Here is a 25,629-nt window from a genome sequence, read left to right on the forward strand (position 1 = left end):
CTTAGTCTCATCTCATTTTCTGCATAGTTTTTCATGGAGTCTCTTTGACAATGCACTGGGAGATTTAGTTTCCTTATCCACCCCTAAAAAGCATGGTGTATCATGTGTGGCAGTTTTGAACTCTATATGAGCCCTGTGCTGTCAAAAAAAAACAGATAGTTGAAAAATCCCTGAGCCCCTTTGTGTTCCAAACAGCTAACCATACAAGACCACCCTGTCATGGTAAATTCTGGCAACTGCCTCCAACCTTCAGAACATCACGCACGCGCGCGCGCGCGCGCACACACACACACACACACACACACACACACACACACACACTATTCAGGATTAAAATGCATTTAGATTTTATACATACTACAACAGGGATAAACATTAAAAACATGTTAAGTGAGATGAACCAAAAGGATAAACATTATGTATCATTCTGCTATGTGAGATATGCATGATAAGCAAATTATTGAAGACGGGAAGTTCAGTACTGGTTTACTTGGTGCTTAAAGGAATCCAGTGAGAACCTATTGTCTAATAGGTACCAAGTTTCTGTTTGGGAAAGATAGGAAAAGTTTGAAAATGAACAATATTGATGGTTGTACAACATTGTGAATATACTGAATACCTTTGAAATTGGCTTAAAAACAAATTGTATTATATAATTTTCTAAAACGAAAAGGAATCAATAGAAGAAATCATGCTACATAAAATCAACCAGATGCAAAGGATATGTGTGTGTGTGTGTGTGTGTGTGTGTGTGTGTGTGCGTGTATTATATGACTGACCCCATTTCTGTGAAGTATGTAGATGAGGGACTTCATAGAGATAAAAGTACAATAAAAGTAATTGGGGGCAACACAGGAGGGTATGAAGAATTATGATTCAATTTTTGGGAATGATGATGGTTATACTATGTTGATAATGAACTTGGCCTAAAATTTATGCTTAAAATGATCTGAGTGATAAATTTCATTTTCAATACATCTAACCACAATAAATATTTTAAAAGTATAATTTTGGATATCTTGATACAAATTTCAAGCAAACTTTAAAAACAATATAGGTGCTATCATTTTCTTTGTTCTGAACCAATGTAAATACTTGGGTCAAATTTAATGAGACCAGGTTTAGTGTGTGGTCAAGAATAATATTTGCTGGACTAGAGAGATAGCTCAACATGTAAAGTACCTGTTGCTAAGCCTGAAAAGCCGAGTTCAATCCCCTGGGTCCATACTGTGGAAGGAGAGGTCCAAGTGGCTCCCATAAGTTGTCCTCTGACCTCTACAAGAGGGGTATGGTACACACAACTGCTCATGCTCACTCCTCCACCTCCCCACTCACCCACCAAATAATAGGGAAGACAATGTCCTCCAAGTAGACATCTTATGCCACCAATTAAATCCTCCTGTGCCCAGAATGGGTTACACCATGTTGAGTCATTGGTCAAGGGGGCCGCATTTAAATCACCAAACATCATAGCTTCCTTCCCATTGAACTTCATGTATTGCGATTACTTGCAAATTATGAACTTGTTAATTTAACCTGGATGTGCACACAGACAGAACATGCTGTGTGTTGCTGAAATGTCCATTCATCATATTTATTTGTTGAATCTGCTAAGTACATAGCTATGTCTGGGGACTATACCGAATTTGTCTTTGCTTGCCTTGTTTACAATTCCTGCATTTTTAAATGACAGAATAAGGATGTAGTCCTTATTATCCATAAAACAAAACCAATGATTTGGGTTATTGATAATCATTTTTCTCATAATTCTTATTTTCCTTTGGATCCGGCTTTTTCTTTTCCTGTCTATTGTTATTGTTGCCTGTTTTGTATATTGGCTGTATGTGTGGTTGTGTGTGTGCATGTGTGTGTAGCTTCCCCTACTTCCACAGCACGCCTATGCAAGTAAGGGGACACCTTTATGTAGTGGGTCCTCTTCTTCCCTTAGCATGTTTTCTGGAGATTGAACTTATTTCCCCGTGCCTGTGAATATACTTCCTTTACCCACTGAGCAATCTTGCTGGATGTTTGCTGGATTTTCACCGTTGCTAATATGATGTTGACTTTTCTTACATTGCATAATTTACAGTTATTTTTCAGGAATCTCATTTTTGTTTTAACACAAAAATTCTAAGGATAGTTTCAAATAAATTTAATGCTGTCTTTGGAGATGTCCACCATCCCTGGATTCAGAACAGACATAGATCTCAATATAAAGTTTAGATAGTTTCCTGACTGACTACTAGTCTAACCCAGGCTACGGATTATCTTCCTATGAAAGTACAATTGGTTAATTTGGATTTAAAGTAAGTACAACGATGTTAGGTTTTTAAATAGCCACTTGTCTCATTCCTATGACAAAGTATCTAAAAGAATAATTGAGGAAAGGAAGGACAGCCTCAGGATGAAGATGCAGCTAATGACATCACATCCATGCTCAGGAAACAGAGAGCAAGGAATAATGTCATACAGTTTTCATTGTGTCTTCTTTTGTGGAATTGAGGACCAGAGCACGTAGAGCGGTGTAGTCAACAGCTACCCTAACCTAGGTAATTCCTCACAGACGTGCTCTACAGTTTGTGTCTTTGGGGATCCAATCTTGACAAGTTGATGATAAATACTAAACAGCACACTAGCAGCATGCCTTTCTATTGAACCCCTCAAACCTTCACTATCTTCTCTGAACAAGCCATTGGATTAAGCCTTATGGAGGCTGTAAAAGTAAAATTGGCCAGCATAGCATCCCTGAGAAAAAGGAGCTTCAGATGAAAGGGAGGCAGTCACATAGACTATCTTGACATAAGGCCGACTGACGTCAGTGTCTCATTAAAGGCATCAGCAGTGATACTCCAAGAGAAAGAGATCGTAAAGGAAAGAGATACTCCTTTTTTTTTTCAGTAGAATTAAGACAGTGTTCTTTAAGCTTTGGCTGAAATGATAAACTGGAGATAGAGAAGAATAAATGTTTCAGATAGCAGAACCATCATAAACCCAAAGGGTGAAAAGATAGGACATGTTTGAGAATCACTAAGTAGTGTTGTCTGAGTTTAGAGGCAGTAATTGTGTCTAGAAGCTTATGTTAGAGTCGACGGGTCATTTGCATTGAGAGTTCTGTAATCTAGTAACAAGATTTCAAAGGTTATGAAATGGAGAACGCTGGCATCAAAAATAGAAGGAACTCTAGAAAAGCATGTTTTTCAAAAAGTAAAACCATGACTCACTTAAAAATATGTAGTATCTATCGAAAATATATTTAGCTTCTTATCAAATTAGGATAACAAAAAAAACTTCAAATGAATACCAAAGAAACTCACACAATTAAATAAATTGTACATGGAAAATGTTGGTAGAAGACTCTTGTGTCACATTAATAGCTACTTAAGAAAGCCCTAATATTATTTCACAGGGTGACAGCTATTTCGGTCTTATTCCTAAGTCTTTTTTTTTAAAAACAATAGTCAAAGTAATCATAGCTAATCTGTATTCAGTACTAACTTGTTAGGCATTGTCTTAGAAACATGTATATCTGTCTGCCTTGTCTCTGAGGCAATATTGGTATAGAAGGTGTCATCTAAATTATAAACATAGTTAATTCAAATGATGGCTGAGAAATTAATTTGCCTTAAATCACTTTGTGAGTATGAGATAAAGTCAAAACATACTCTAAGTTGTTATGATCCCACTTTACACCCAACAAGTATTTAGAGTCAGCAAAGACTTCTCAATCCTAATCATCTCCTTGCAGGGCTGTGAGTGTGTGTGTGTGTGTGTGTATGTATGTGTGTGTGTTTCATGGAGTTTCCTTATTTTACACTTTTTTGCTCTTTACAACTTCTTGTCTAAGGCCTCAAAATATAAGACTATTTTTGTGTGCAGCTATGTTTACATGAGTTTAATTTGTCTTATCAATTACAACTTGATATTTGAAACTCAACTAACCTTTATGCTGAATGTCTTTGGTTATTAAAAAATTATCTTTAGTTAAAGAAAGAATATGTTTCCATATGTAAGGACTAATACCAAGTGTTGGAATGCTCAAGAAAAACTTTTTATTATTTAGTTCCTTGACAATTTTATACACATATATAATGCACTCTTCCTCTTCCTCTATAATCTCTTCTCTCCCCCCACCCCTACCAACCCCCCATACTCCCTGCCTTTTCTCTCCCCAAATTCATGACTTGGTTTTATCGTGTGACCCATTTAGTTTAACCCCAGTCATTTGTGACTATTGGTTTGCAATTATCTATTGGAGCCTGTGGATGCACAACTGAAAGTAATGATTTTCCCTTTCCTTGAATCTGTCTGGAGGAAATATTTCAGCAAGGAGGTACAAGACCCTGTTAGGCCCTGTCCATGCAGGCCTGACTGTTGATATGTCCATACTCTACAGACCCAATGCAGTCACCCATAGTTGTTGAATGTTTGTGATTGCCACGGCTATGTTTTGCTCCTAAGATAGCATTTTGAAATCCTTAGCCCCATCTTCTGGCTCTTAATTGCTGCTCTTTTGTCTACATTGTCCCCTAAATTTTGCAGGGGATGCTATGAATGTCTTATTTTAGACTGCACGCTGATGGCCATAACTCTCCAAGCTTACTGCATGTAGTTCATTGGGGAAAAGCTTTTCAGATTCAGGCTGAGAGTGGTAATTATTTATGGGTATAAACATACATATTTAGAAGGTGATTCAATGCCATGTCAGTTTAATTGAACAACAGACTTAGGTTTTCTGCCAGGGCCAATGACCCAACTCATGAGCAGGTTTCCAGTACCCAGTATGGATTCTTTCTGGTGGGATGTGCCTCCTATTCGGTCAGAGAGTGCTTTGTCTGAAAGGTCATAGTTTATGGGGTTGATAGCTGGGTAAGAGTACTGATTTCTATTCTCCCACAGGAACCTTCTGGCACTATAAAAACTACCCAGCAGGTAGAAGCTACCAGCTCAACTAAATTTTCTGACTGCTTCTTTTTCCTACAAGGTGCCACTTTAAGCTCTTTAGAATTGCGGGGTGTAGGTTTAAAGAGGTGAGAGAGCTTCTCTTTGGACCTGGTCTTTCTATGTAGCTCTTGCTCTCTGGGAACTCATTATGTAGAGCAGGTCCGGAGTGTGTTGGGATTAAAGGCACGCACCAGCACACCTGGTTTATCACTGGTTTCTTTGTTTTATTTTTGCTGTTTGCTTTTTCTGGCAGGACACGCCGGCTGTCCTACTTTTATCTCCATCCTCCACAACAAAGCTCTCCTGACCAAATGGCTGAGGGGAGAGGCTTGATTCCCACTCTCGCTTCTCAGCCTCTGTCCCTCATCCCAGGGAATTCGAGGTGGCTGGAATTTATAGCTGATCAGAGCCCATCCCTGGACAAGAGCAGAGAAAGGAATGCATACATGTTTAGCACGCAGCTTGCTTTTTCTCTTCTAAGACAGTTCAGGATCCAAACCCACAGTGGGTTGGGTCTTCCCACACCTATTAACATAAAGGAAGGTTAGACAGGGGAGCACGGAAGCACAATTCTTAGTTAAGGGAGCCACCATAGGGTTGGCAAGAGACTTGAACCTAGAGTGGCTCCCAGGAGCCCAAGCCGAGATCCCCAGTTAGTTCCTTGGGCAGCTGAGGATAGGGAACCTGAAATGACCCTAGCCTATAGCAATACTGACGAATTTCTTGCATATCATCATAGAACCTTCATCTGGTGATGGATGGAGATAGAGACAGAGACCCACATTGGAGCACTGGACTGAGCTCCCAAGGTTCCAATGAGGAGCAGAAGGAGGGAGAACATGAGCAAAGAAGACGGGACCACGAGGGGTGCACCCACCCACTGAGACAGTGGAGCTGATCTACTGGGAGCTCACCAAGGCCAGCTGGACTGTGACTGAAAAAGCATGGGTTAAAACTGGACTCTCTGAACATGGCGAACAATGAGGGCTGATGAGAAGCCACGGAAAATGGCACGGGGTTTTGATCCTACGCAATGTGCTGGCTTTGTGGGAGCCTGGCCAGTTTGGATGTTCACCTTCCTAGATATGGACAGAAGGGGGAGGACCTAGGACTTACCACAGGGCAGGGAACCCTGACTGCACTTTGGACTGGAGAGAGAGGGGGAGAGGAGTGGGAGGAGGGGGAGAAGGGTGGGAGGAGGGGGAGAAGGGTGGGAGGAGGGGGAGGGAAATGGGAGGCTGGGAGGAGGTGGAAACTTGTTTTTTTTTCTTCCTTTTCTCAATAAAAAAATATAAATAAATAAATAAATAAATATATAACCTCAAAAAAAAAAACATAATCAAGACTATCCCTCCAGACATGCCCATGGGCCAACAGGATCTAGACAATCCCCCACTGAGACTCTTTTCCAGGTGATTCTAGATGGTGTCAGGCTGACAATTGAAAATAACCATCACCTCAGCCCGCCTCCCATTTTACCTCCCCGCCCCCTAGCCATGATTGACTTCACAATGGCTATGAACAGCTGAGCTCTACAGATGTACTTTCCCAGGAACAAACCAATAAATTACATTTCATAGTATTGTAGAGAAACGACCAAGGAAACACAAACAGGCAGTTTCTTGTGAGTTTTCAACATCCTTTCACACAAATACAAAGTCTGGGCGTCTTTTCACAGAGGACTTCCAAGAACAAACATTCAGACTTTCAAGGGATCTCAATAATGATTTGCTAGCTGGCGAACAGAGAGAGAGACTGAAAAGGAACGCTTCCTTTGTTTGCCACAGGGAAAACACTTAGGGCGAGGAATGAAAAGAGCAGGCTGTCCTTGACATGGCAGCTGACTGGCTTCTTTCTTTTCAGCCGACCCTGATCCTGTTTGCAAGGGATGGCTGCAAACTTGGTCTGGTTTTTAAGTCTTTCTGTGGTAAACCATGAATGTGGCCTTGTTTACTCTGTAGATTAAAATAGGTGGAAAGTATGACCCTAAGAACAAGAAGGGGTAAGTTGGTACTGAATAGAGATAAAAACAGATGTCTTAATTTGGCTAAGATGATTTTAAGTCAGTTTAGTATGCATTTTCTTTTTTAGAGAGTCACAGACTTTCCCCCATTTGACCTTACAGATTAAGGATGGAACTTGATTAAGGATAGACTTGAGTTAGAGACCTGGTGAAACGAGAAGGCGGTCTGGCATGCTCACGATGAATTTGTAGTAGTACATGTATCTTTCCCACTTCAGCTCCATATGACTCAGCTGTGTTCCCAAATGAATAGCTTAATGTCGCATAACATTCACAGATTACTTAAATAGAAAAAGATGACACTATTTCTTACAAAGATATAGAACTTTTGGAAGAAAAAGGCATTATTCAATTTTAAAATATCAATATAATAACAACTAAACAATAAAAAAAGATTAGATCTTGAGATCAAAGATATTTTGTGTGTGTAAGATATTCTATTTTGGGTTACTTTCCACTTTCAAGTGATACATATGATTTCTGTTCTGCCTTTAAGCTATCTGAGTGGAAAATGTTGAGAATAGTTTTACAGTTATATTTATAGTTCTGAATCATCTCTCTCTATGAATATTTTTTGAGGCAGGATTTCATTTTGCAGCCCTAGCTGGCCTGGAACTCACTCTGTAGACCAGGCTGGTCTCAAACTCATAGAGCTCTGCCTGCTTCTGCCTCCCAGGGCTTGATTGAGGGCATATGCTGTGGGCCCTGTGGTGGAAGCACACATTTTTAATTCCCAACACTCAGGAGGCAAAGGCAAGCAGATCTCTGAGTAGCCTGGTCTACAGAGTGATTTCCAGGACAGCCAGGGCTACCCAGAAAAACCTTGTCTCATGAAACAAATCAAAACAAGAAAGGAATGTGCCACTATCTCTGTCTTATTTTTGTTCTGCTTTGAAATAGTCTTGCTTTGTAACCCTGGGTTGATCGGAACTTATTATGTAAACCAGGCTGCCTTCTAACTTGATGTGAGTCTCTTACTCCTGCCTCTCAAGTACTGGGATTAGAGGCATAAATCCCCATACCTTGCTAAGACATGTTCTTAAGGGCAAATAACACAAACTTAAATTTTAATCGTTAAAAGTAAAAAAAATTCCAGAGTTCTAAGAATGAAAATAGAGGTCACAGATAGTTGTAACTGCACTCGTTCATTTGTTCAGTAGTCCAGACTAACATGGGATTAACAATGTAGTCAGACTAACCTCAAACTCAAGATTCTATAGCCTCCTAAGTGCTAGGGTTTAAGTGTTTGCCATCACCATCAACTTAGGTTTAGATTCAACAGAATATTGCCAGGGCCCAGTTCTACAACTATTAAGACTTTGCCTTTGGTAACTCATTTATCTTTCCTCCTATTCTCTTCCTCCCCACCCTCGCATTTATCCTTTTCTTATTATCTGGGCTTGCTTTAAAAGACTGCTCAGTGGAGCCGGGCTGATAGCTTTGACTATAATCACTAAAGACAGGGTATTAGTTGAGGCATGTAAACACATACATATAAGGCAGACAGTCGGGAAGAACTGAGTCACAGAAGTCACTCAGATGCAGCTGTTTCAGATAAATTTGTAAGCATTCCTTTAAAAAGTAAGTGGTATTTGCAATGTAAGGAGTATGATGAATAATTTCCCAATTTAAAGCATAGCACAGTAGTTTTCAGCATCTTCTCAAACTTGAAGGCCTTTCTCACCCTTTTGAAAGTTCCCAATGCAAGGACTGCACTAATTAGCAAGTCCTTGCCAATTCTCTCCAGCAACTCGAAACCATGACTTGATGCGCTGTGGCTATGGATTTGTTTATTCTAGATATACCATATAAATGAAGTCTTGTTTCAGAAAATGTAGCCTTTTGTGTCTTTCTTCTTTTATTAAATTTAATGATTTTAATGTCTTTCCACATTGTGGTATGTCCCAGTATTTCATTTGTCTTTATGGCTTAATAATATTCCATTATCTGCGGCTGCATTGTTTTATTTATGCTGTTCCTTTTTGCTGGGCATTTGGATTGCTTCCACACTTCAGCTATTATTTTAGTTTGTAATTGGGATGTAAACTATCATATTTCATTATGGCATTTTATAATTTGTTTTTATTGACCCTTACCACCATAATTTCTTCCATATCCTTTGTCCTCTCTTGTACCCCTTCCATAGTAGTTTCTTGAAAAAAAATTTTACTTTTTGAGATTGTGGTTACAGCATTTCTTCTTTTCCTTTCCACCCTCCAAACCTCAGTGGAAAGCCAACTACGTCTCAACCTACACAAAGAACTTCAAATAACTAAGAAATGCTGAAAATGGGAGAAATAGTCTTCATCTGGGAAGACGGAGCCCCAACTGGACATTTGTCACCAAATGAAGCTTTCAGTACTGGGAAAGGGTTACATGTAATTGAATTGTTAGCCAAAGGAGTCCCATGGGAACCCTCAAAAAACCCAGGCTGTTGCCAACACAATAGGTTACTCTCCACAAACTGAAGGCAAGGCCCCTTTGCTGAAGATAACACCTACACAATTTGTTGAATATGGAGAAGTCAAGCTGGTTCCTACATAGCTACATACAGACTAGCATATTTGGTACAGGAAGGTACTCTGCACACTAGCAAAGGAGAAACATAAACACCAATCCATCTACAAACCCTGTGATCTACAATAGTGTCCCACCTGTAAGATAAAGCTAATGAAAATGGTGGCATAATCTTGTGGGAGCAACCAACCAATGTCTGATTTGACTTAAGGCACACGCCACAAAATGGAACCCATATGAGATGCTGTTTGGGTGACCAAGAACCTGAGACTAGATAGCCCAAGGGCCTAGAGTAAAACCAGATAATATTTGTCTAAAAAACAAACACACAAACAAAAGCTGTAGCAATAAAACGATCCCTAATGACATTGTGCCATAATCGTCCATAAGTGCTTTGCTCCATCATCAGCAGGAAAGCTTCCTCCTGCAGCAGATGGGAATACAGAGACCCACAGCCAGACATTTTGCAGAGTGAAAGACCTTGGACCATTTAGCTCTAAATGGGATGTCTCCATCAAACCCTTTTCTTCAGGCCTCAGGGAACCCTGAAAAAGAGGAGGCAGAAAGAGTCTAAGAGTCAGAGTACAGGAGGACGCCAAGGAAACAGGGCCCTCTAAATCAGCAGGACACCAAGGAAACAAGGCCCTCTAAATCAGCAGGACGCCAAGGAAACAGGGCCCTCTAAATCAGCAGGATGGACACACATGAGCTCACAGAGATAGAGGTAGCCTGTACAGGGTCTACAGCAATCTGCAACAGACAGAGTCCTAGAGCTGAAAGAAGTGGACAAATATTCCCATCCCTAAGCCAGAATAAACTGTCTCCTATTGATAACTGCTTGCAAATGAAAAATAAGTTTCCTACAAGGGAGTCTCACCGAGGAAACTACTCTTCAGGGCAGTTTGTTAGTGCAGCAGTGGGTGTCCAACAGAAAAGAATGAACTCAACAGCTTCTTTGGAAGGTCGTGGCTCATAATGTTGTGTCAGGCTTTCGTTTTGCTTGTTTTCTTTTGCTTTTTATTTTTTACTTATCTATTTTAATTTATTTACTTTCTCTTTTATTTTAATCCTACAGATTTTTTGCATCTATATTATGGCTTCCAGTTTTGTGTTTTTATGGGATTCCCAAGTATGTGAATGAGGGGGCCTTTTCTTTCTTTGTTTTGTTTGCCCCATTCCAGTGAGTTAGTTTTTGTTTTGTTTTATTATGATCCCTTAGAAACATGTTTATTTTCTAATGAAAGACGGAAAGGATACAGGTGGGAGGAGCTGTGGGGAGGAAATAGGAGGAGTAGGGGGACAGGAAACTGTAATTAGGATTAGGATACATTGTATAAAACAAATCAATTTTCAAAAAAAGGAAAAAATAAAATAATAAAAAAGAAAACAGGGTAAGCGAGCCATGCTTAAGTCAGTAAGCAGCTCTGTTCCATGGCTTCCTCATCAGCTTCTGCCTCCAGGTGTCTGCCCTGTTTCAGTTCCTGTCCTCACTTTCTTTTCAATGATGACAGCATAAGCCCTTTACTCCCCAATTCCTTTGATCATTGTGTTTTTTTACAGCAATAGAAATCCTAACTAAGACAGTCACACAATGACAAACGGTCAATTCTGAAAATATGCATAAAGTAATATCATACAGACTGAGCAGGTTGTATTTATGTATTCAGGAATATATACATAGTGGCCTCTTTTTTGTCTTCCACGTCATATATATAATTATCATCTTCCTGCTTCCTCAATGCCTCTTTTCCCTTCTTATGGTTTCTCTTCCAGTTCCATGACTGATAGCCCACATATATACATATGTATAAACACTAAAAGCTAGGATCCACATGTGAGATAGAACATTCAGTATGTGTCTTTCTGGGTCCTGCTTCACTCAAATGTTATCCAGTTCCATCCATTTTCCTGCAATTATCATAAGTAAACGAATAAATAAGTAAATATATACAATTCCATTAGGTATATGTACCACAGTCATTGTCCATTCATCTGTTGAGGAACACTAGGCTGGTTCTCTTTTCTTGTTATTGTGAATAGAGCAGCTATTAAACATGAACATTCAATGTCTCTGTAGTAGTATGAAGAGTGTTAGATTACAGACCTCTCCTTCTTTCTCTCCCAGGAAGCAGGCCCTGCTGTACGATAGTACCTGGGAGAAAGAACTGGCAGGAGCCTGCTGTGACAGAGCACATAGGCCGCAATGTGTGTGGAGGGAAGGAAGTCCAGTTCTCCCTTGCAACTGCAAGATATGTTTGCTATCCTACCTAATGGCTGCCTCCAGGCCCATGGCTTTTGGGAGACTAGTTTAGGAATAATGGCACTATCGATATTCATGCTCAAGATTTGGGTGGGCATCCAAACATTTCTAAATTGTTTCCCAAGTTGCATACTAGTTCATATTCCTAACAACAATGCATAATGATTATAGTTTCCAATATTACTAAAATCTATTATTGTTTATTGTAGACAGCCAGAAGTAGTATCAAAGTGTGGCTTTCATGTGCATTTCATATGGCTTATGAACCTATGCATCTTTTTATGTGTTTATTGATTATCTAATCACTCTAGAATAATGGTAGTACTCTGCCAAATTTTTATTGTTATCATACTTTTATTATTTATAAATAGTTACTATTTAAAACTCTTTATTAGACTAGTTGCTGGTCTAGACTACATACTTAAAAGATTTTCAGCAATTCCCTATCTTTGGTTATATACTATGCTTTTCTTTTGAGGAAATACTTCCCTTCTCAGTATACTGCTTCAATAAGTCTATACTAACCTACTTTTCCAGGGAGGGGTACATAAATTAAACAGTCTACTCTGACCAGAACTCTTCCCCATAAATTTTTATATTAAATGTTCATTTCACCTGAGTTCTGCTATTCTCCTCTGTAGATAGCCCTCCCCATGGTCCCTTTTTATTTCACTGGTTTCTATGATTAGCCCAGGTTATATACTCACACCTGAAGATTTGGAGCTAGGAACTAAATACTAGAGAGAATAAGCAATGCTTGTCTTTCTGGGTCTGGATTTCTTTACTTAACATGATCCCTTCTAGTTACATCCATTTTCTGCAAAGTTCATGATTTCATTGTTTCTTTGCAGCTCAATAGTATTCCATAGTGTATATGTATCACATTTTCATTATCCATATATCAGCTGAAGGACATTTAGCATTTAGTTTGTTTCCATTCCCTGACTGTTGTGAATAGAGCAGCAATGACCATGGTTGGGCAAGTATCTATGGAGTAGGATGTCAAGTCCTTTGGGAATACATGAGGGAGTGGTATAGCTTCTTCTAACTCTTTTTATTTTTCTAGCTTTTAATGTCATATTTTATAAGAAAATTTCAACAAATGCTAAAAAGACTATTGGATTCTTTAGCAGATATTTATTAAGTTCTTATACATAGCAGGTCATATTCTAGGCATTTTTATGGGACTTGGGGTGTTGCTATTAGTAGATAAAGCCACTAGAAGATGATTAAGCTATGAAGGCAAAGTCCTAATGAATTAAATGAGTGATCTCATAAAACAGACCCCAAACAAAAAGAGACCTGAGAGATTTCCTTCACCTCAGATGTAATGTGCAGTCAAAACAAAAAAGGCCATCCATGAGCCAAGAAACAGATCCCCGAAAGACACAGACCCTGTCTACAGCTTGATCTTAGACTTTCTAGTCTCTATAACTGCAAGAAATAAATCATATTGTTTATGAGACAACTGGCTTTTTCTGTAGTTATTTTAATAGCAGCCCCAATGTGCTAATATAAAGTTTTTAGAAGAGATTAATTAAACAGAGGAACATGGGAGAAAACACAAAATTGGAAAAAAAAATCAGGACTAGTATAAAATTTCCATAACATTCAAGGTCAAAATGTAATAAAAGATGATTTAGCTAAAGATGAAAAGAGCAGAGAAATAAAGAAGAATTTTGCAGTGGAAAGATTTTATTAGACAATTTGAATTCATTATGCAGCTCCAAAATACTTTTGCACCTTGGAAAACATTCTCTTTCACTCAAATTAATTACTTACATATATATTTTTAAATTATGCCCAAGAAATTTTCATTTCTGTAAGTAGCCCCAGGTCTCTTTGGTCTCTCTGCTTTTACATAAAGCACCAAGAACAAAGCACACACACATGCACGCAAACACACGCATGCACGCACACTCACACATACACACACACACACAAACTATAGAACTTCCGTTAAAGGTAAAGACTTTGAACTTTTGAAATAATATAATGCTAAGATCCTTGACATTTCATTTTACCTCTCATATACACACATAGGAGAAACATGTAACTCATAACTGATAACAAACACAGGTAAAACAAGCTTCAATCTCATGCCAAAGGACTGGAGAAATGGTGACCTAACACAGAATTTTTCTAGCAATGCTTTCTCTATAGCAACAACAAAAAATTCTGAAAGCCTCACTGAGATTTAAAAGGATCTCATTTTCCCGCTCTTTACCCTCCCAAAAGCATTTCTTCCCTTCTTGGAGCTGGAATTGGTGGAACTGAGTAGAGCAAACTGCATTTAGTGTTCCAGTATATTCCATGTCAGAGTCCGTGAGTTGTGGGGAACTTAGTCTCTGTCTCCACCTGGGAGCAGAGATATAGAACATGTTAATATAGGATAAATGTATTGGCTATGTTTTTCTTGCTTGACTTAAGTAACTGTATACAAGAAGAGTTTATTTCAGTAGAGTCTATTATGACAGAGAAGGCACAGTAGCAAGCACATGGAGGCAGTTGGGCACATTGTGTCCACACTCAGGAAGTGCAGAAAGATGAATTCAGATGCTCACCTTCTTTTCATTCAGTATGGCCCTCTCGCCCATGGGATGCTCCTTCTCTAAGAGTGGGTCTTCTCTCCTCAATTAAACCTCTTTGGAACCTCTCTCCTAAATACATCAGGAGGCTTGTCTCCCCTGTGATTTTTTAAAAAAATCTAAACCAGTTTTAGTCAGAAATCTGATATTTCACACACTGCGGCATTAACTGTGCATAGAATCGCCAAATCGGGATCGCTACAGAAAGCTCAGTATTTGGGATCCCTAGCCAAGTTCAATTTTAGCAATGTCAGATTTTAGGTATATGACCTAATCCCAAAATCATGTGAAAGGGTGGTTTCATTTTAGAGAACTTTACATGTATATAGCAATAGAGTTGGACCCTGGGGAGTGCAAACAAAAACCCTAAGAAGAATATTGATAAGAATTTAGCAATATGATTTTCTCAACATGTCTCAAGTGATTCTCAGGTTCCAACAAAATTCTGAGATGTGAGGCAGAGCCACTAGGCAAAGTAAATATTAAGGAATAGGGAAAATATGTTGAGAGTTGTGATTGAAGGATTCCATGGGGGCCATGAGAGCCTCTCTTTTTCAGTTTCTTTTTCTCCTCAACACAAAGCTTGAGTCTCCTTATTACTGATTGGGTGGCTGGCATATGTCAGTTTAGACAATAAAGGTCTCATAGGATCCGAGAGAGAAGAAAGAAACTTCCCTGCAGGAAAAGGAGCTCTCATTGGCCTTCTGCTACTTCTTAAGTTCTATGAGAATTTCTCCAAGCTATTTGTTAAAACAAACAAACAAACAAATAAAAAATGGCAATGAAAGACTGGACAGAAAATCAGGAGTATATCGGCATACTTGACTTTTGCTGAGGGCTTTTCTTCTTGTAAGGCTTGTTAGGATCAGGGTACTTGGAGAACTTGCTTTTTGTCTGTTGAAATTGGGGCATTTAGGTTGTGACAGGGACAATAGCTTGAATGCAATATAGGACTTTATGCTTCCAGAAGCTAGCGGGGGTGAGGGGAGATGACATTGCAAGCTAAATGAAAGGACAGCAAGGGAGTCAGAGCATGGTGGAAATTACTGGACAGAAGACAGAAACTTTTATGAGTATGAAAGATGTTTTGAGGGACTGGAGAGATAACTCAGTTCTTAAGAATGCTTGTTGATCTTGAAGAGTGATGGAGGAAGGTCATTGGTTAATTATAATAAAGAAACTGCTTGGCCTCATAGGTTAAAATATGGATGGGTGGAGTAAACAGAACAGAATGCTGGGAGGAAGAGGAAGTGAGCTCAGACTCGACAGCTCTGCTCTCTGGAGCAGAGATGCCATGCTCCCCTCTCCCGGGCAGATGCGATAGCTCTGCTCTCTGAAGCACACACGATGAAGCTCTGACCCAGGATGGACGTAGGCTAGAATCTTCCCGGTAAGCGCACCTTGGGATGCTACACACATTATTAGAAATGAGCTAGTCCAGGTGCAAGAGTTAGCCAAGAAGAGGCTAGATATAATGGGCCAAGCAGTGTTTCAAAGAATACAGTGTCCGTGTAATTATTTCAGGGCATAAGCTAGCAGGCGGTGGGGCCCAGCTGCTCCTTATTACAACAGAAGAGGACAGGAATTCAGTCTGCATCTGTGCCTGGCAGCTCAGATACACTTGTAACTCTAGGTTCAGAGGAGCTGACTTCCTCTTCTGTTCCCCAGGAACACAAGTTTGTATACACATATACACATAAAACATACAGCTTGAAAAGAGATACTTTGATGCTTCTGCTTGTTTGCTCTTGTCAAACAGAAACTTGGGTAAAAGTTAAATAAATTTAATAACTTGTCTTAGAGTTTATAAAAAGAAAAAAAGGAAACTAGATTGTTAACTAACCAGGAAACATTTCTTTTGTTTTTTTTTATTTTTTCCCTTTTGTTGGAAATGGGTTTTATCACTTAATATATCTTGATTACAGTTTCTCCTCCCTCTACTCCTTATACTTCCTGCCCTCTCCACTGCCTCTCCTATATAGTTCCACTCCATTTCTGTCTCTCATTAAGAAATTGACAGGTTTCAAAGGGATAATAATAAAATATAATAAGACAAAAACCAAAATCTAACACACCAGAATAGGACAAGACAAAAAAAATCAGAAGAGCGCCCCAAAAGGCATAAGAAACAGATATCAACACAGAGACCCACTTGTTTACACACTCAGGAAACACAAAACTGGAAGTCTATATAGCTATATAGCTATACCCAAAGGACCCAAAGGGTAAAAAGAGAGTATATGTATATATTTCTCTTTACATATATCATATATTGCATATATTTCATATACCTTCATATATAATAAAATAATATAAAATTTAAAATACATATAAATAAAGATAAATTAAATTAAAATTTAAATCAAAATTAAAGAAAAAAACTCCTTGAGTTTGATTGAGACAATTAACACCCAATGATGCGGTGAAGTTCATTTTCTGTTGGCCATCTACTGCTGGGCATGTAGCCTACCCTTAAGAGTTGTTTGCTTCCCCATGAGACTCTCTTTGAGGACACCAATTTTCCATTTGCCAGTGGTTATCAATTGGAGATAACTTCTAGATGAGGGATGGGGGTGTGTGACCATTGTTGTGTGATATTTTGATTTCATTCTAAAAAATAAAGCTTGCTTTGAGTCAGAGGGCAGAGCTAGCCACTAGCTGGCCAAAATTAACCATAGAGGTTTGGAGGACTGTAGACAAATGGGATACAGGAAGTCATAAGGTGGGGTTGAAAGAGGATCTCAGCCTTTTTGGAGGAAGAAGTGGAAGAGGTAGGAGGTGACTGTTGGCTTCTCTGTAGCTCTGTAGCTTCTCTGATCATTCAGGTTCTACCCCAATATCTGACTCTCAATTTTACATTGATAAAGAATAATTAGTAAGTTTCCTTTTAGCTCTAGGACCCTATGTGGTACAGACCTATGCAGGCCCTGGGCACGATGCCTCTGTCTCTGTGAATCAGTATGTTATCAGTCCTGTTAGGTTTGGAGGACCTTGTTTCCTGGGTGTTCTTCACACCGCTCTGACTTTTACACTCTTCTGTCTCATTTTCTGGAGGGGTCCCTAACCTGTAAGGGGAGGGATTTGATGGAGACATCCTATCAGTTCTGAGTGTTTCAAGGACTCTGTTTTAATGTCTGGATGTGGGTCTCTGTATTTTTCTTACTTTCTGCAGGAGGAAGTTTCCTTGCTGATGACTGGCAAGGCCCTGATCTCTGAGTAGAGCAGAGTGTCATTAGGAGTCATTTTATTGCTACATTCTTTTAGTAGAACAGTAGTGATTGGTCTTACCTTATGTCCGCAGGCTTTCTTGTTTCAGGTTCTTGGTCACCTATGTAGCACCAGAAAAACATTTTAACAAAGACTTGGCATTGAGAAGAAAGAGGAGTGAGGAAACCAGCTACATTTCAGTATATGATATTTGAAAATCCTATAAAGAATCTAATTATTTGCTTCATTCAATTATGTGAAGGAGTTGAATGAGTGGTGGGCTGGTAGCCACCCGATAGAATAGCAGGCAGGTTTGAGTTGCAGGTAATGAGTTCTGCATGAGGAAAGGATGAAAAAGATTATTATTAAATGAAACAGGTCTTCAATCTGGAAGCTGTATCTTTTTTTTTGTTCCTTCACTAGTGAGTGGGCCTTTATTTTTGCTATAGCCTTTGCCTGCAGCCATGTTTTTTTATTGCACAATGTCAGTAGGGTGTTTATTTATTTGGTTTGAGTGTTCCTGTGTGCGAGCGTGTCAGTTCTCAATGATAACAAAAAATCCACAGTCATTAGTGAGCCATTCTCAGTCCTTCCTTCCTTGTGTTCGCTACACACTTGGTTACCTTCCTTGGACCTAGTAACAATGCTTCCAGGGGCTTTTCCTCTGTGACCAGTTAGCCCAGAGCCCCAGAGCTCATGTGTCATCTTGCCTCAGCTCTTGACAAATCAGGCGAATGTCTGACCCTTTCCTGGGATACAATTTGACCCGTCCTGTGTGCTTTACCACCTGACACTCCTGATACTGAATAAACAGTTCAGTGGCTTATTGGCTTTGTCATTGTTTGCTTGCCTGGGGAGGAAAGATTTTTAATAGCTCCTACTGACGCAAAACTGAGTTGTTCCTGACTTCGCACAGCGGCAGACAAAGCCGATGGATACATCTGCCTCCAGTGTCGTTGCAGTACAGCTATGGCAAGAAGCTGGAGTTGAAGATGAAGGACAGATTAGAGGAACTGAAGAAGCACGTTCCTCCCGCGAGTGTGCCTTCCGAATTGGATGACACCTTGATGTTTGACAACCATGCTTTTGAGAAGAGTGAAATCAACCCCATAGAAAAGTTTTTACAGGAGGTGGCTGAGCTGTCCCTCGCACTGACTGACTTAGAAGGGCTAGCTCAGTTAATAGACAAGAAGCAGCAAGGTGTCCTGTGTTGTACCACAGAGAAGAGTGTATTCAAGGAGAAGAGTGAGTTGAGCATCATAAAAGCCTCCTTTGCCAGCCAAGCGCTGCTCATCCAGTCGCAGCTAAGCACCATCCAGCAAGAGTTGGCCACAGACCGTAAGTACTGGCGGGCTGAGAACCGCATTCGTCAGAGCCAGCTCTCTTTCCTCCTTACTCACTACCGTGACATCATCAGCCACCACTATGCCTGTGAGACTCAGAATATGCACAGGCTGAAGGAGAAGATGGCGAGACAGGCAGAGCTAGCTGGGGTGAAGCTCCGGGAAGAGGAGCTGCAGACACTGGTGGCTAACTCTGTGTCTCCTCAAATGGTGGGTTGTGATCTAGATGTTTTGAAAGCTAATCAGGACCTGGCTCTGGCCGAAGTACGACACCAGCAGCTGCTGGATCTTGAGTACCAGATCAGTGAATTGCATGCCATCTTTTTCCAAGCAGAGACGTTCATCTCAGGACAGCAAGAGTTGCTGGATAGCATTGAGTACAACATTTTGCACACCCAGGACTATATTGAACAAACAAACGAGACAGTGAAGAAAGCCCTTAAATATAAGCGCCAATCACGCTTTTTGATGGTGGTATCGTCTGTGGCAGGTCTCTGTGCCTGTTGTACTTGTTTGTCCTGTATCACTGGGCCTGTCCATTGAGCAGGAAATATGACTTCTGGTGTAGTGAGCAAATGCTGAAAAACAAAGATATTGTTTTGGTACATAACCTTAAGGTTAGCCTTGCAAATAAATGAGTGCCAGCATTTGAGCTGGCAAATCTAATGTGACTTGTCTGTTTCCTCAAAGGTAGCAGGCAGTAAATAGGCTATTGTGTTGTACTTTTCCTTATTGCTGTGCAATGTGTCACATAAAAAAATCTGCTCAAGTCTGGCTGCTTCTGCAGGCACCGTTGCTCAGGATTTAGTGTTCTCTTCAATTTCTTTTACAGTTGCTTGCTTTATATACCAGGATGACACACTTTCTTGTTTTCAGCTATTAGAATCTCATTAGTGTTTTATGAAAATACATATGCTCCTTTTCAGAGAATGACTAACAAAAAGAATGGGGCATTTCTATTCCTGGGATTAAAATACCATAGACAAGGTAACCTATATTAGAAAGAGCTCAATGTGGAACTAATGGCTGAGGAGGGCTAAAGTCATGACCATCGTGGCAGGGAGCACGGCATCAGGTATACAGGCAGCCAAGGCACTGGAGCAGTTGTTGGGGCCTCGCATCTTTGGGGCACTACCATGAGGCAGAGAGAGCTAACTGGGAAGGGCTGGGCTTTTGAAACCTCAAAGCCCACCCTCAGTGACACACCTCCTTTAACATGGCCACACCTCTTAATTCTTTCCAAGCATTTTAAATAACTTGAAACCAAGTCAAATATATGAGCCTATGTGGGTCATTCTCATTTAAACTACCACACACACTGAGAATTCAATATAGCCAGGTAGGCCAACAGATGGTGAATTGGAATGCAAATGGTGCCAGAAAGACAAAGATTACAAAAGTTGGTTAAAGGGCTATAAAAACTCTAGTTGAGAGACTGGACCATGGCGGGCAGGATACTGAGGAAAGTTACAAAAAAGTGTAGTACAAGATTATTTGAATGTTCTATGTACAGTTAGGGACACAGGGACACCAAAAGCAAGAATGAAGCTTGATTTGCAGGCTATCCACTTCCCTTAGCTCAACTGCCATTGTGTTATTTTTATTCTGGGAAGAAAATTTCCCAGTTGTGCTTCCTGGAGGTTGTCAGAGAGAAGTAAGTAAAAACACACGGTAATAGTCTGTATGGAGGAAGAGAGGGAGTTCTGGGCCAGAGGAATTGCTGTAATGTAGCTAGAAATGGGTCCTGAGTAGGAGCTCAGAGCATGTGAAGTTCCAAAGGGGAACTCACGTTCCATGACCAGAGTAAGGTTTAAGAACACTTAGCTTCTGTTACTCATGAGTGACTCGTAACCATGCCCAAGCTGCCAACATACTCAGGAGCCCTTTTTTCTTTCTTTCTATATTGAAAATTAATTTCCATTTTCTAAGGAAGCATTTCTCTATGATCGTTTCTAGAGAGAAAACAAACGTGTGCATTTGTACCGTCCTGAATCAGGAGCACCAGCACCTGAGACAAGAACCTGCTTCTCTCTGAACTCCTGCATGATTTTTAAAGCATATTATCAATCAGCTTTGAAATATTATAGCAGTGTTTCTATTAGTTCAGTTAGTGTCACTCACGTCCCACAAAGAAATTCTTCCTAAAGCTTAAGGTTCTGATCAAATGAGAACAGTTTAAGCATCTTTTCTACACACCGAAAATTAAGTGGTGTATGAATTCAACGTGTGGGAGTCATTTTAAAGGATTATAAATACCCGCTCATTTGGAACCTCCTGCTTGCCCTTACATGATCTGGGAAGCCCCATTTCTCCCCCCTCCAAACCCCACCCACTGAGAGTCTCTGAACAAAGGGAAGGCACCAAAAAGCCCAGTTCTACATTCTTAGTGGCTATGCTGCTTCCTCTTCTGAAGTTGACAGCCATCCACGTCCCTGCCTAAAGTGCTCAGCTTTTGGCCATAGTTGGGCATAAACACATCATCACCCCTAGCCTGCAACCTATATAATCTCCCTTCATTAGTTAGGGTGGGCAGCTTCTCAGGCCTTCATCTCTGGGACTGAAGAACTTTCCCTGGATGTTGCTCTGCTCAAATAAACCTGCTGTTATACTTTTCCAGTTTGTCTTGATGTGTCTTACTGCATTGGTGGAGAAGCCTATTGTCACAGGGAGGGAGGGAGGGACGAAAACCCATTACTATCTCTGGAAAGCCATTGTACAGTTTTGTAACATTTGTTGAACTGCCATTCTGCACTCGCTGACAGGTGCCTGCCGTTCAATTTTTTAAAATTGGAACTGACTAATTAGATTTGCTCTTAAATAATGAAGGTGAGCTTTCAAAAAAAAAATCACTGCAGTCCCATTGCTATTTATTGTCCTAGACAAACTCTATCATCAGAAATATCAAGACACTGGGGTTTATATATGCTCACATTATTTGCACTAGAATAAATCTATTTAAAACTCATTATAATATGTTTTCTTGCATTATGTGTGTGCATTTAGCTACAAAACATGACGGAATTAATGAGATGGTAGTTGGAAGGCTAAGTGACATTTTTCCTGAAGGGCTCCTCCTGTTGATGAAATTTTCCATTTATTTCCTTCTGAGTACCTGCATGTTTTCATGTTTCTTATTGTTATTTCAGTGAGGAGTGTTGTTGAATACCCTGCCACTGGCCTTGAGAATCAAAAGCGGCAGAAGAGATTTCTCTGTTGCTAGGAACCATAATTTCCCAATATTTCTGAAAGGACAGTTACAAACCATTACAGTTGTCTCTACGATTTTAATTTCAGGAAAAAATATGATCAGCTTGGGAAGCAGCATGGTGAAAGAGGGCCTTGAGAGATAAGGGTGCTGGAGTAACTGCACACTTAAATTAAGAAAGTACAGGAATATTTTTATTTATATACTGTGATTTACAGGAAAATATCACATTTTTGTGACTGTTGACTAGCAATTTATCATGCGTTCTTATCATTAAAAAAACTGTCACAATTATTTCTTCTGAAGACAAAAAATATTACCCCCATTTTGTGCATGAGTTAGCCAATGTCAAACAAGGAATGTGAACTATATACTAGGTATTATTTCTATTTAATTTGGGGGGGGGTGATGTTTGTTTTTGAGATAGGGTTTCTCTGTGTATCGATGGCCATCTTGGAACTCACTCCAAAGACCAGGCTGGCCTCGAACTCAGAGATCTACCTGTCTCTGTCTCCAGAGTGCTGGGATTAAAGGGATGTGCCACCACCACCAGGTCACAAACTGCTATTTTCATAGGTGAGTTTATCACTAGGCATTCAGATCTTTGATCAAAGTAATTAGTGACGACCAATATGAGCATGTGGTACTTATAAATTATCGGCAAGAGGAGGGCAGTTTATACTTGAAGCTTGAAAGCTGTGTCTCATCAGGCTTTGCCCATGCTGCTTAAAAACCTGTGAGCTTGCTTATGTCTTTACTCAGCCAGTTAGTAATAAATTATTCATATTTGATTCATAAGTTCTAAGAAGGACGTGAAGCAAACTGAGTAGCCACATCTTGTGGGGATGACTAAGGAAAAGTTGCATGTCAGTATTTGTGAACACCATGATGACAAGAAGAGTCACTTGGAAAGAACTGGGAGGGGTTGGGAAGAAGAGGAATGAGACAGTTAAGCCAAGGACTAAAGACTATAGTAGAAGCAATGCCCTAGATTCTGTCATTCCACTTTCTTTATCTGTGGAATGTGGCATTAGTGGAGATGATTACCAAATTCATTCCTAGCATATCTACCATTTTTCTCTGCTATTGCCCCGGCAAGAGCATCCTCAAACAATTTAAAAAGACTTCCTACGTATGCAGAACTTTTACATGTGTACTTCATAACCAGCCTCTGCGGATGGGTTTTGGCTTATGGCAACCACTGAAATCCTTTGTGTCCTTTTAAAATTTGAAAGTACTTGGCATTTCAAAAAATACTCACATGCTATTATCTGAATTCAGAAATGGATTAGTGAGTGAATAAGAAGCATTTTTTTTGTTTTATGCAATCCCATTTGTCCATTCTTGATATAATTTTCTGAGCTCTTTTTCTTTTCAGAAAGTTCTTGTTTATGCTTATTTACGTTGAAATATATTACCATTTTCCTTCCAGCACTTCAGAGTTTTGGGTCTTGCATTAAAGTTTTTGTTCCAATTTGAATTGCTATTTTTTGTACAGATTGAAAAACATGGATGTAGTTCCTTCCTTCCTTCCTCTTCTTTATCTCTCTCTCTCCCTCCCTCATTTCTTCCTTCTTTCTTCTCTCACTCTCTCTCTCTCTCATCTAACTCTAGTCTTCATTGGAAAGCTGTCTTTTCTCCAATGTGTGCTTTTGACATTTTTTTTAAAAAACTTGGATGGCTGTGGCAGGTGTTTTTGAGTTTATTTATAACCCCAGAATTTAAGGAGTGAAAATCAGAGGGTCAGAAGGTTAAGGCCAACTTTTCTATGTGGTACACTCTGATGGAGGAAGGTCATTGGTTAAAATAAAAGAAGCTGCTTGGCTCTCATTGGTTAGGAGATAGGTGGGAGGAGTAAACAGAACAGAATGCCGGGAGGAAGAGGAAGTGAGGTCAGACTCCGCAGCTCTCCTCTCTGGAGCAGACACCTCAGAGAGAGACGCCATGCTACCTGCTCCAGGGAAGACGCACGCTATGAAGCTCCGACCCAGGATGGACTTAGGCTAGAATCTTCCCGGTAAGACTGGTGCTATACAGATGATAAGAAATGGGCTAGTCCAGGTGGGAGAGTTAGCCTAGAAGATGCTAGGTAGAAATGAGCCAAAGCAGTGTTTAAAAGAATACAGTGTCCGTGTAATTATTTCGGGTAAAGCTAGCCGGGCAGGCGGCTTGGGGTGTTGGGGACGCAGCCCCGCCGCCGCCCTTATTACTACAACACTCTTTTAAAAATGCCCCCAAATTATAGTGTCTGTAGATGGTAGGTTTGTTTCTGAATCTGTTATTGTGTTTCTTTGGTCTATGTGTCTACCACTCTGATTCTGGCTCTTAAATATAACCGAGAGCATGCATTGTGATACTGCCAACATTGCTTTCAACTTAGAATCACTTTGGCTATTCAGAATCATTTTTTTCTTCTATATGGATTCTAGGACTTTTTCTAGCTCTTTCTTGAATGTATTTGGAATTTTACTATTGTATTGAGTCTTTTGATCACTTTGAACTCAGTTATCTTCACAATATTACTTCTACGAACATGGCAGGAATTTCTATCTTCTAGTATCCTCACTTTCTTTTTTGTTGTTGTTTTTGTTTGTTTTGTTTTGTTTTGCTTTGTTTCAAGACAGGGTTTGTAACAGCCTTGGTTGTCCTGAAACTCCCTCTGAGGATCAGACTGAACTCAGAGATCTACCTGCAACTGCCTCCCAAGTTCTGAGATTAAAGTCATCTGCCACCACTACCATGCTTCACTTCCTTTCTGAGTTTTTTTTTTTTTTGAGACAGGGTTTCTCTTTAGCTTTGGAGCCTGTCCTGGAAGTAGCTCTTGTAGACCAGGCTGGCCCTGAACTCACAGAGATCTTCCTGTCTCTGCCTCTCGAGTCCTGGAATTAAAGGTGTGTGCCATCACTGCCTGGCCGTTCCTTTAGTTTTTAAGGTTATACTCAAGGCTTCCTCCACTCCTCCACTCCTACACTATTATTCGCTGAAGTTTCCTACAGAACGGAGAGATTTCTGGTGGAATATTTAGGGTCTTATTTTAAGTATAAAATCATGCCAGCTGCAAATAGTGATTTTTTATTTCCTTGTTCCTTTTTGTATCCCCTTTTATTTCTTCCTCGTAGCTTACTATTCTATCTGAGATTGTGAGAACTATATTAATGGATTAAGAGTGGAAAGAGTGGGCACCATTGTCTTGTGCCTGATTTTAGAGGAGCTGCTCTCGGTTTCTTCCATTTAGCATAGTGTTGGCTATAGGGTTGTCATATACAGCCTTAATTATGTTGAAATGTGTTCTTCCTGGCTTTTTGTTTCAGTTTATAACTCGGAAAGACTGCTCAATTTTGTCAAAGACAAATATATATCTATTGAGACAATCATTTGATTTTTGTCCTTATATCCATTTATGCATTCTGTTAAACTTGATGATTATACATGTTGAATCATCTTTGCATTCTCGAAGGAAACATATTTGGTCATGGTGTATGATGTTCTTAACATGTTCTCCAATTTGGTTTGCATTTTATTGAGAACTTTTGCCTCAAACAGGG

At 39.9% G+C, this 25,629-nt stretch overlaps 1 protein-coding gene across 1 annotated transcript in view; it reads left to right on the forward strand.

The window, feature by feature from the left end:
• Window positions 1-19,422, forward strand: part of LOC142840373 (syntaxin-3-like) — a 46,985-nt gene extending 27,563 nt beyond the window's left edge. Inside the window, exon 2 of the mRNA XM_075956925.1 lies at window positions 18,453-19,422. Within this exon, the coding sequence (XP_075813040.1) occupies window positions 18,453-19,422 (970 nt within the window). The remainder of the gene's footprint in view (window positions 1-18,452) is intronic.
• The last annotated feature ends 6,207 nt before the right edge of the window (window positions 19,423-25,629 follow it).

The sequence above is a fragment of the Microtus pennsylvanicus genome, chromosome X (assembly GCF_037038515.1).
Source record: "Microtus pennsylvanicus isolate mMicPen1 chromosome X, mMicPen1.hap1, whole genome shotgun sequence".
Lineage (NCBI taxonomy): Eukaryota > Metazoa > Chordata > Mammalia > Rodentia > Cricetidae > Microtus > Microtus pennsylvanicus.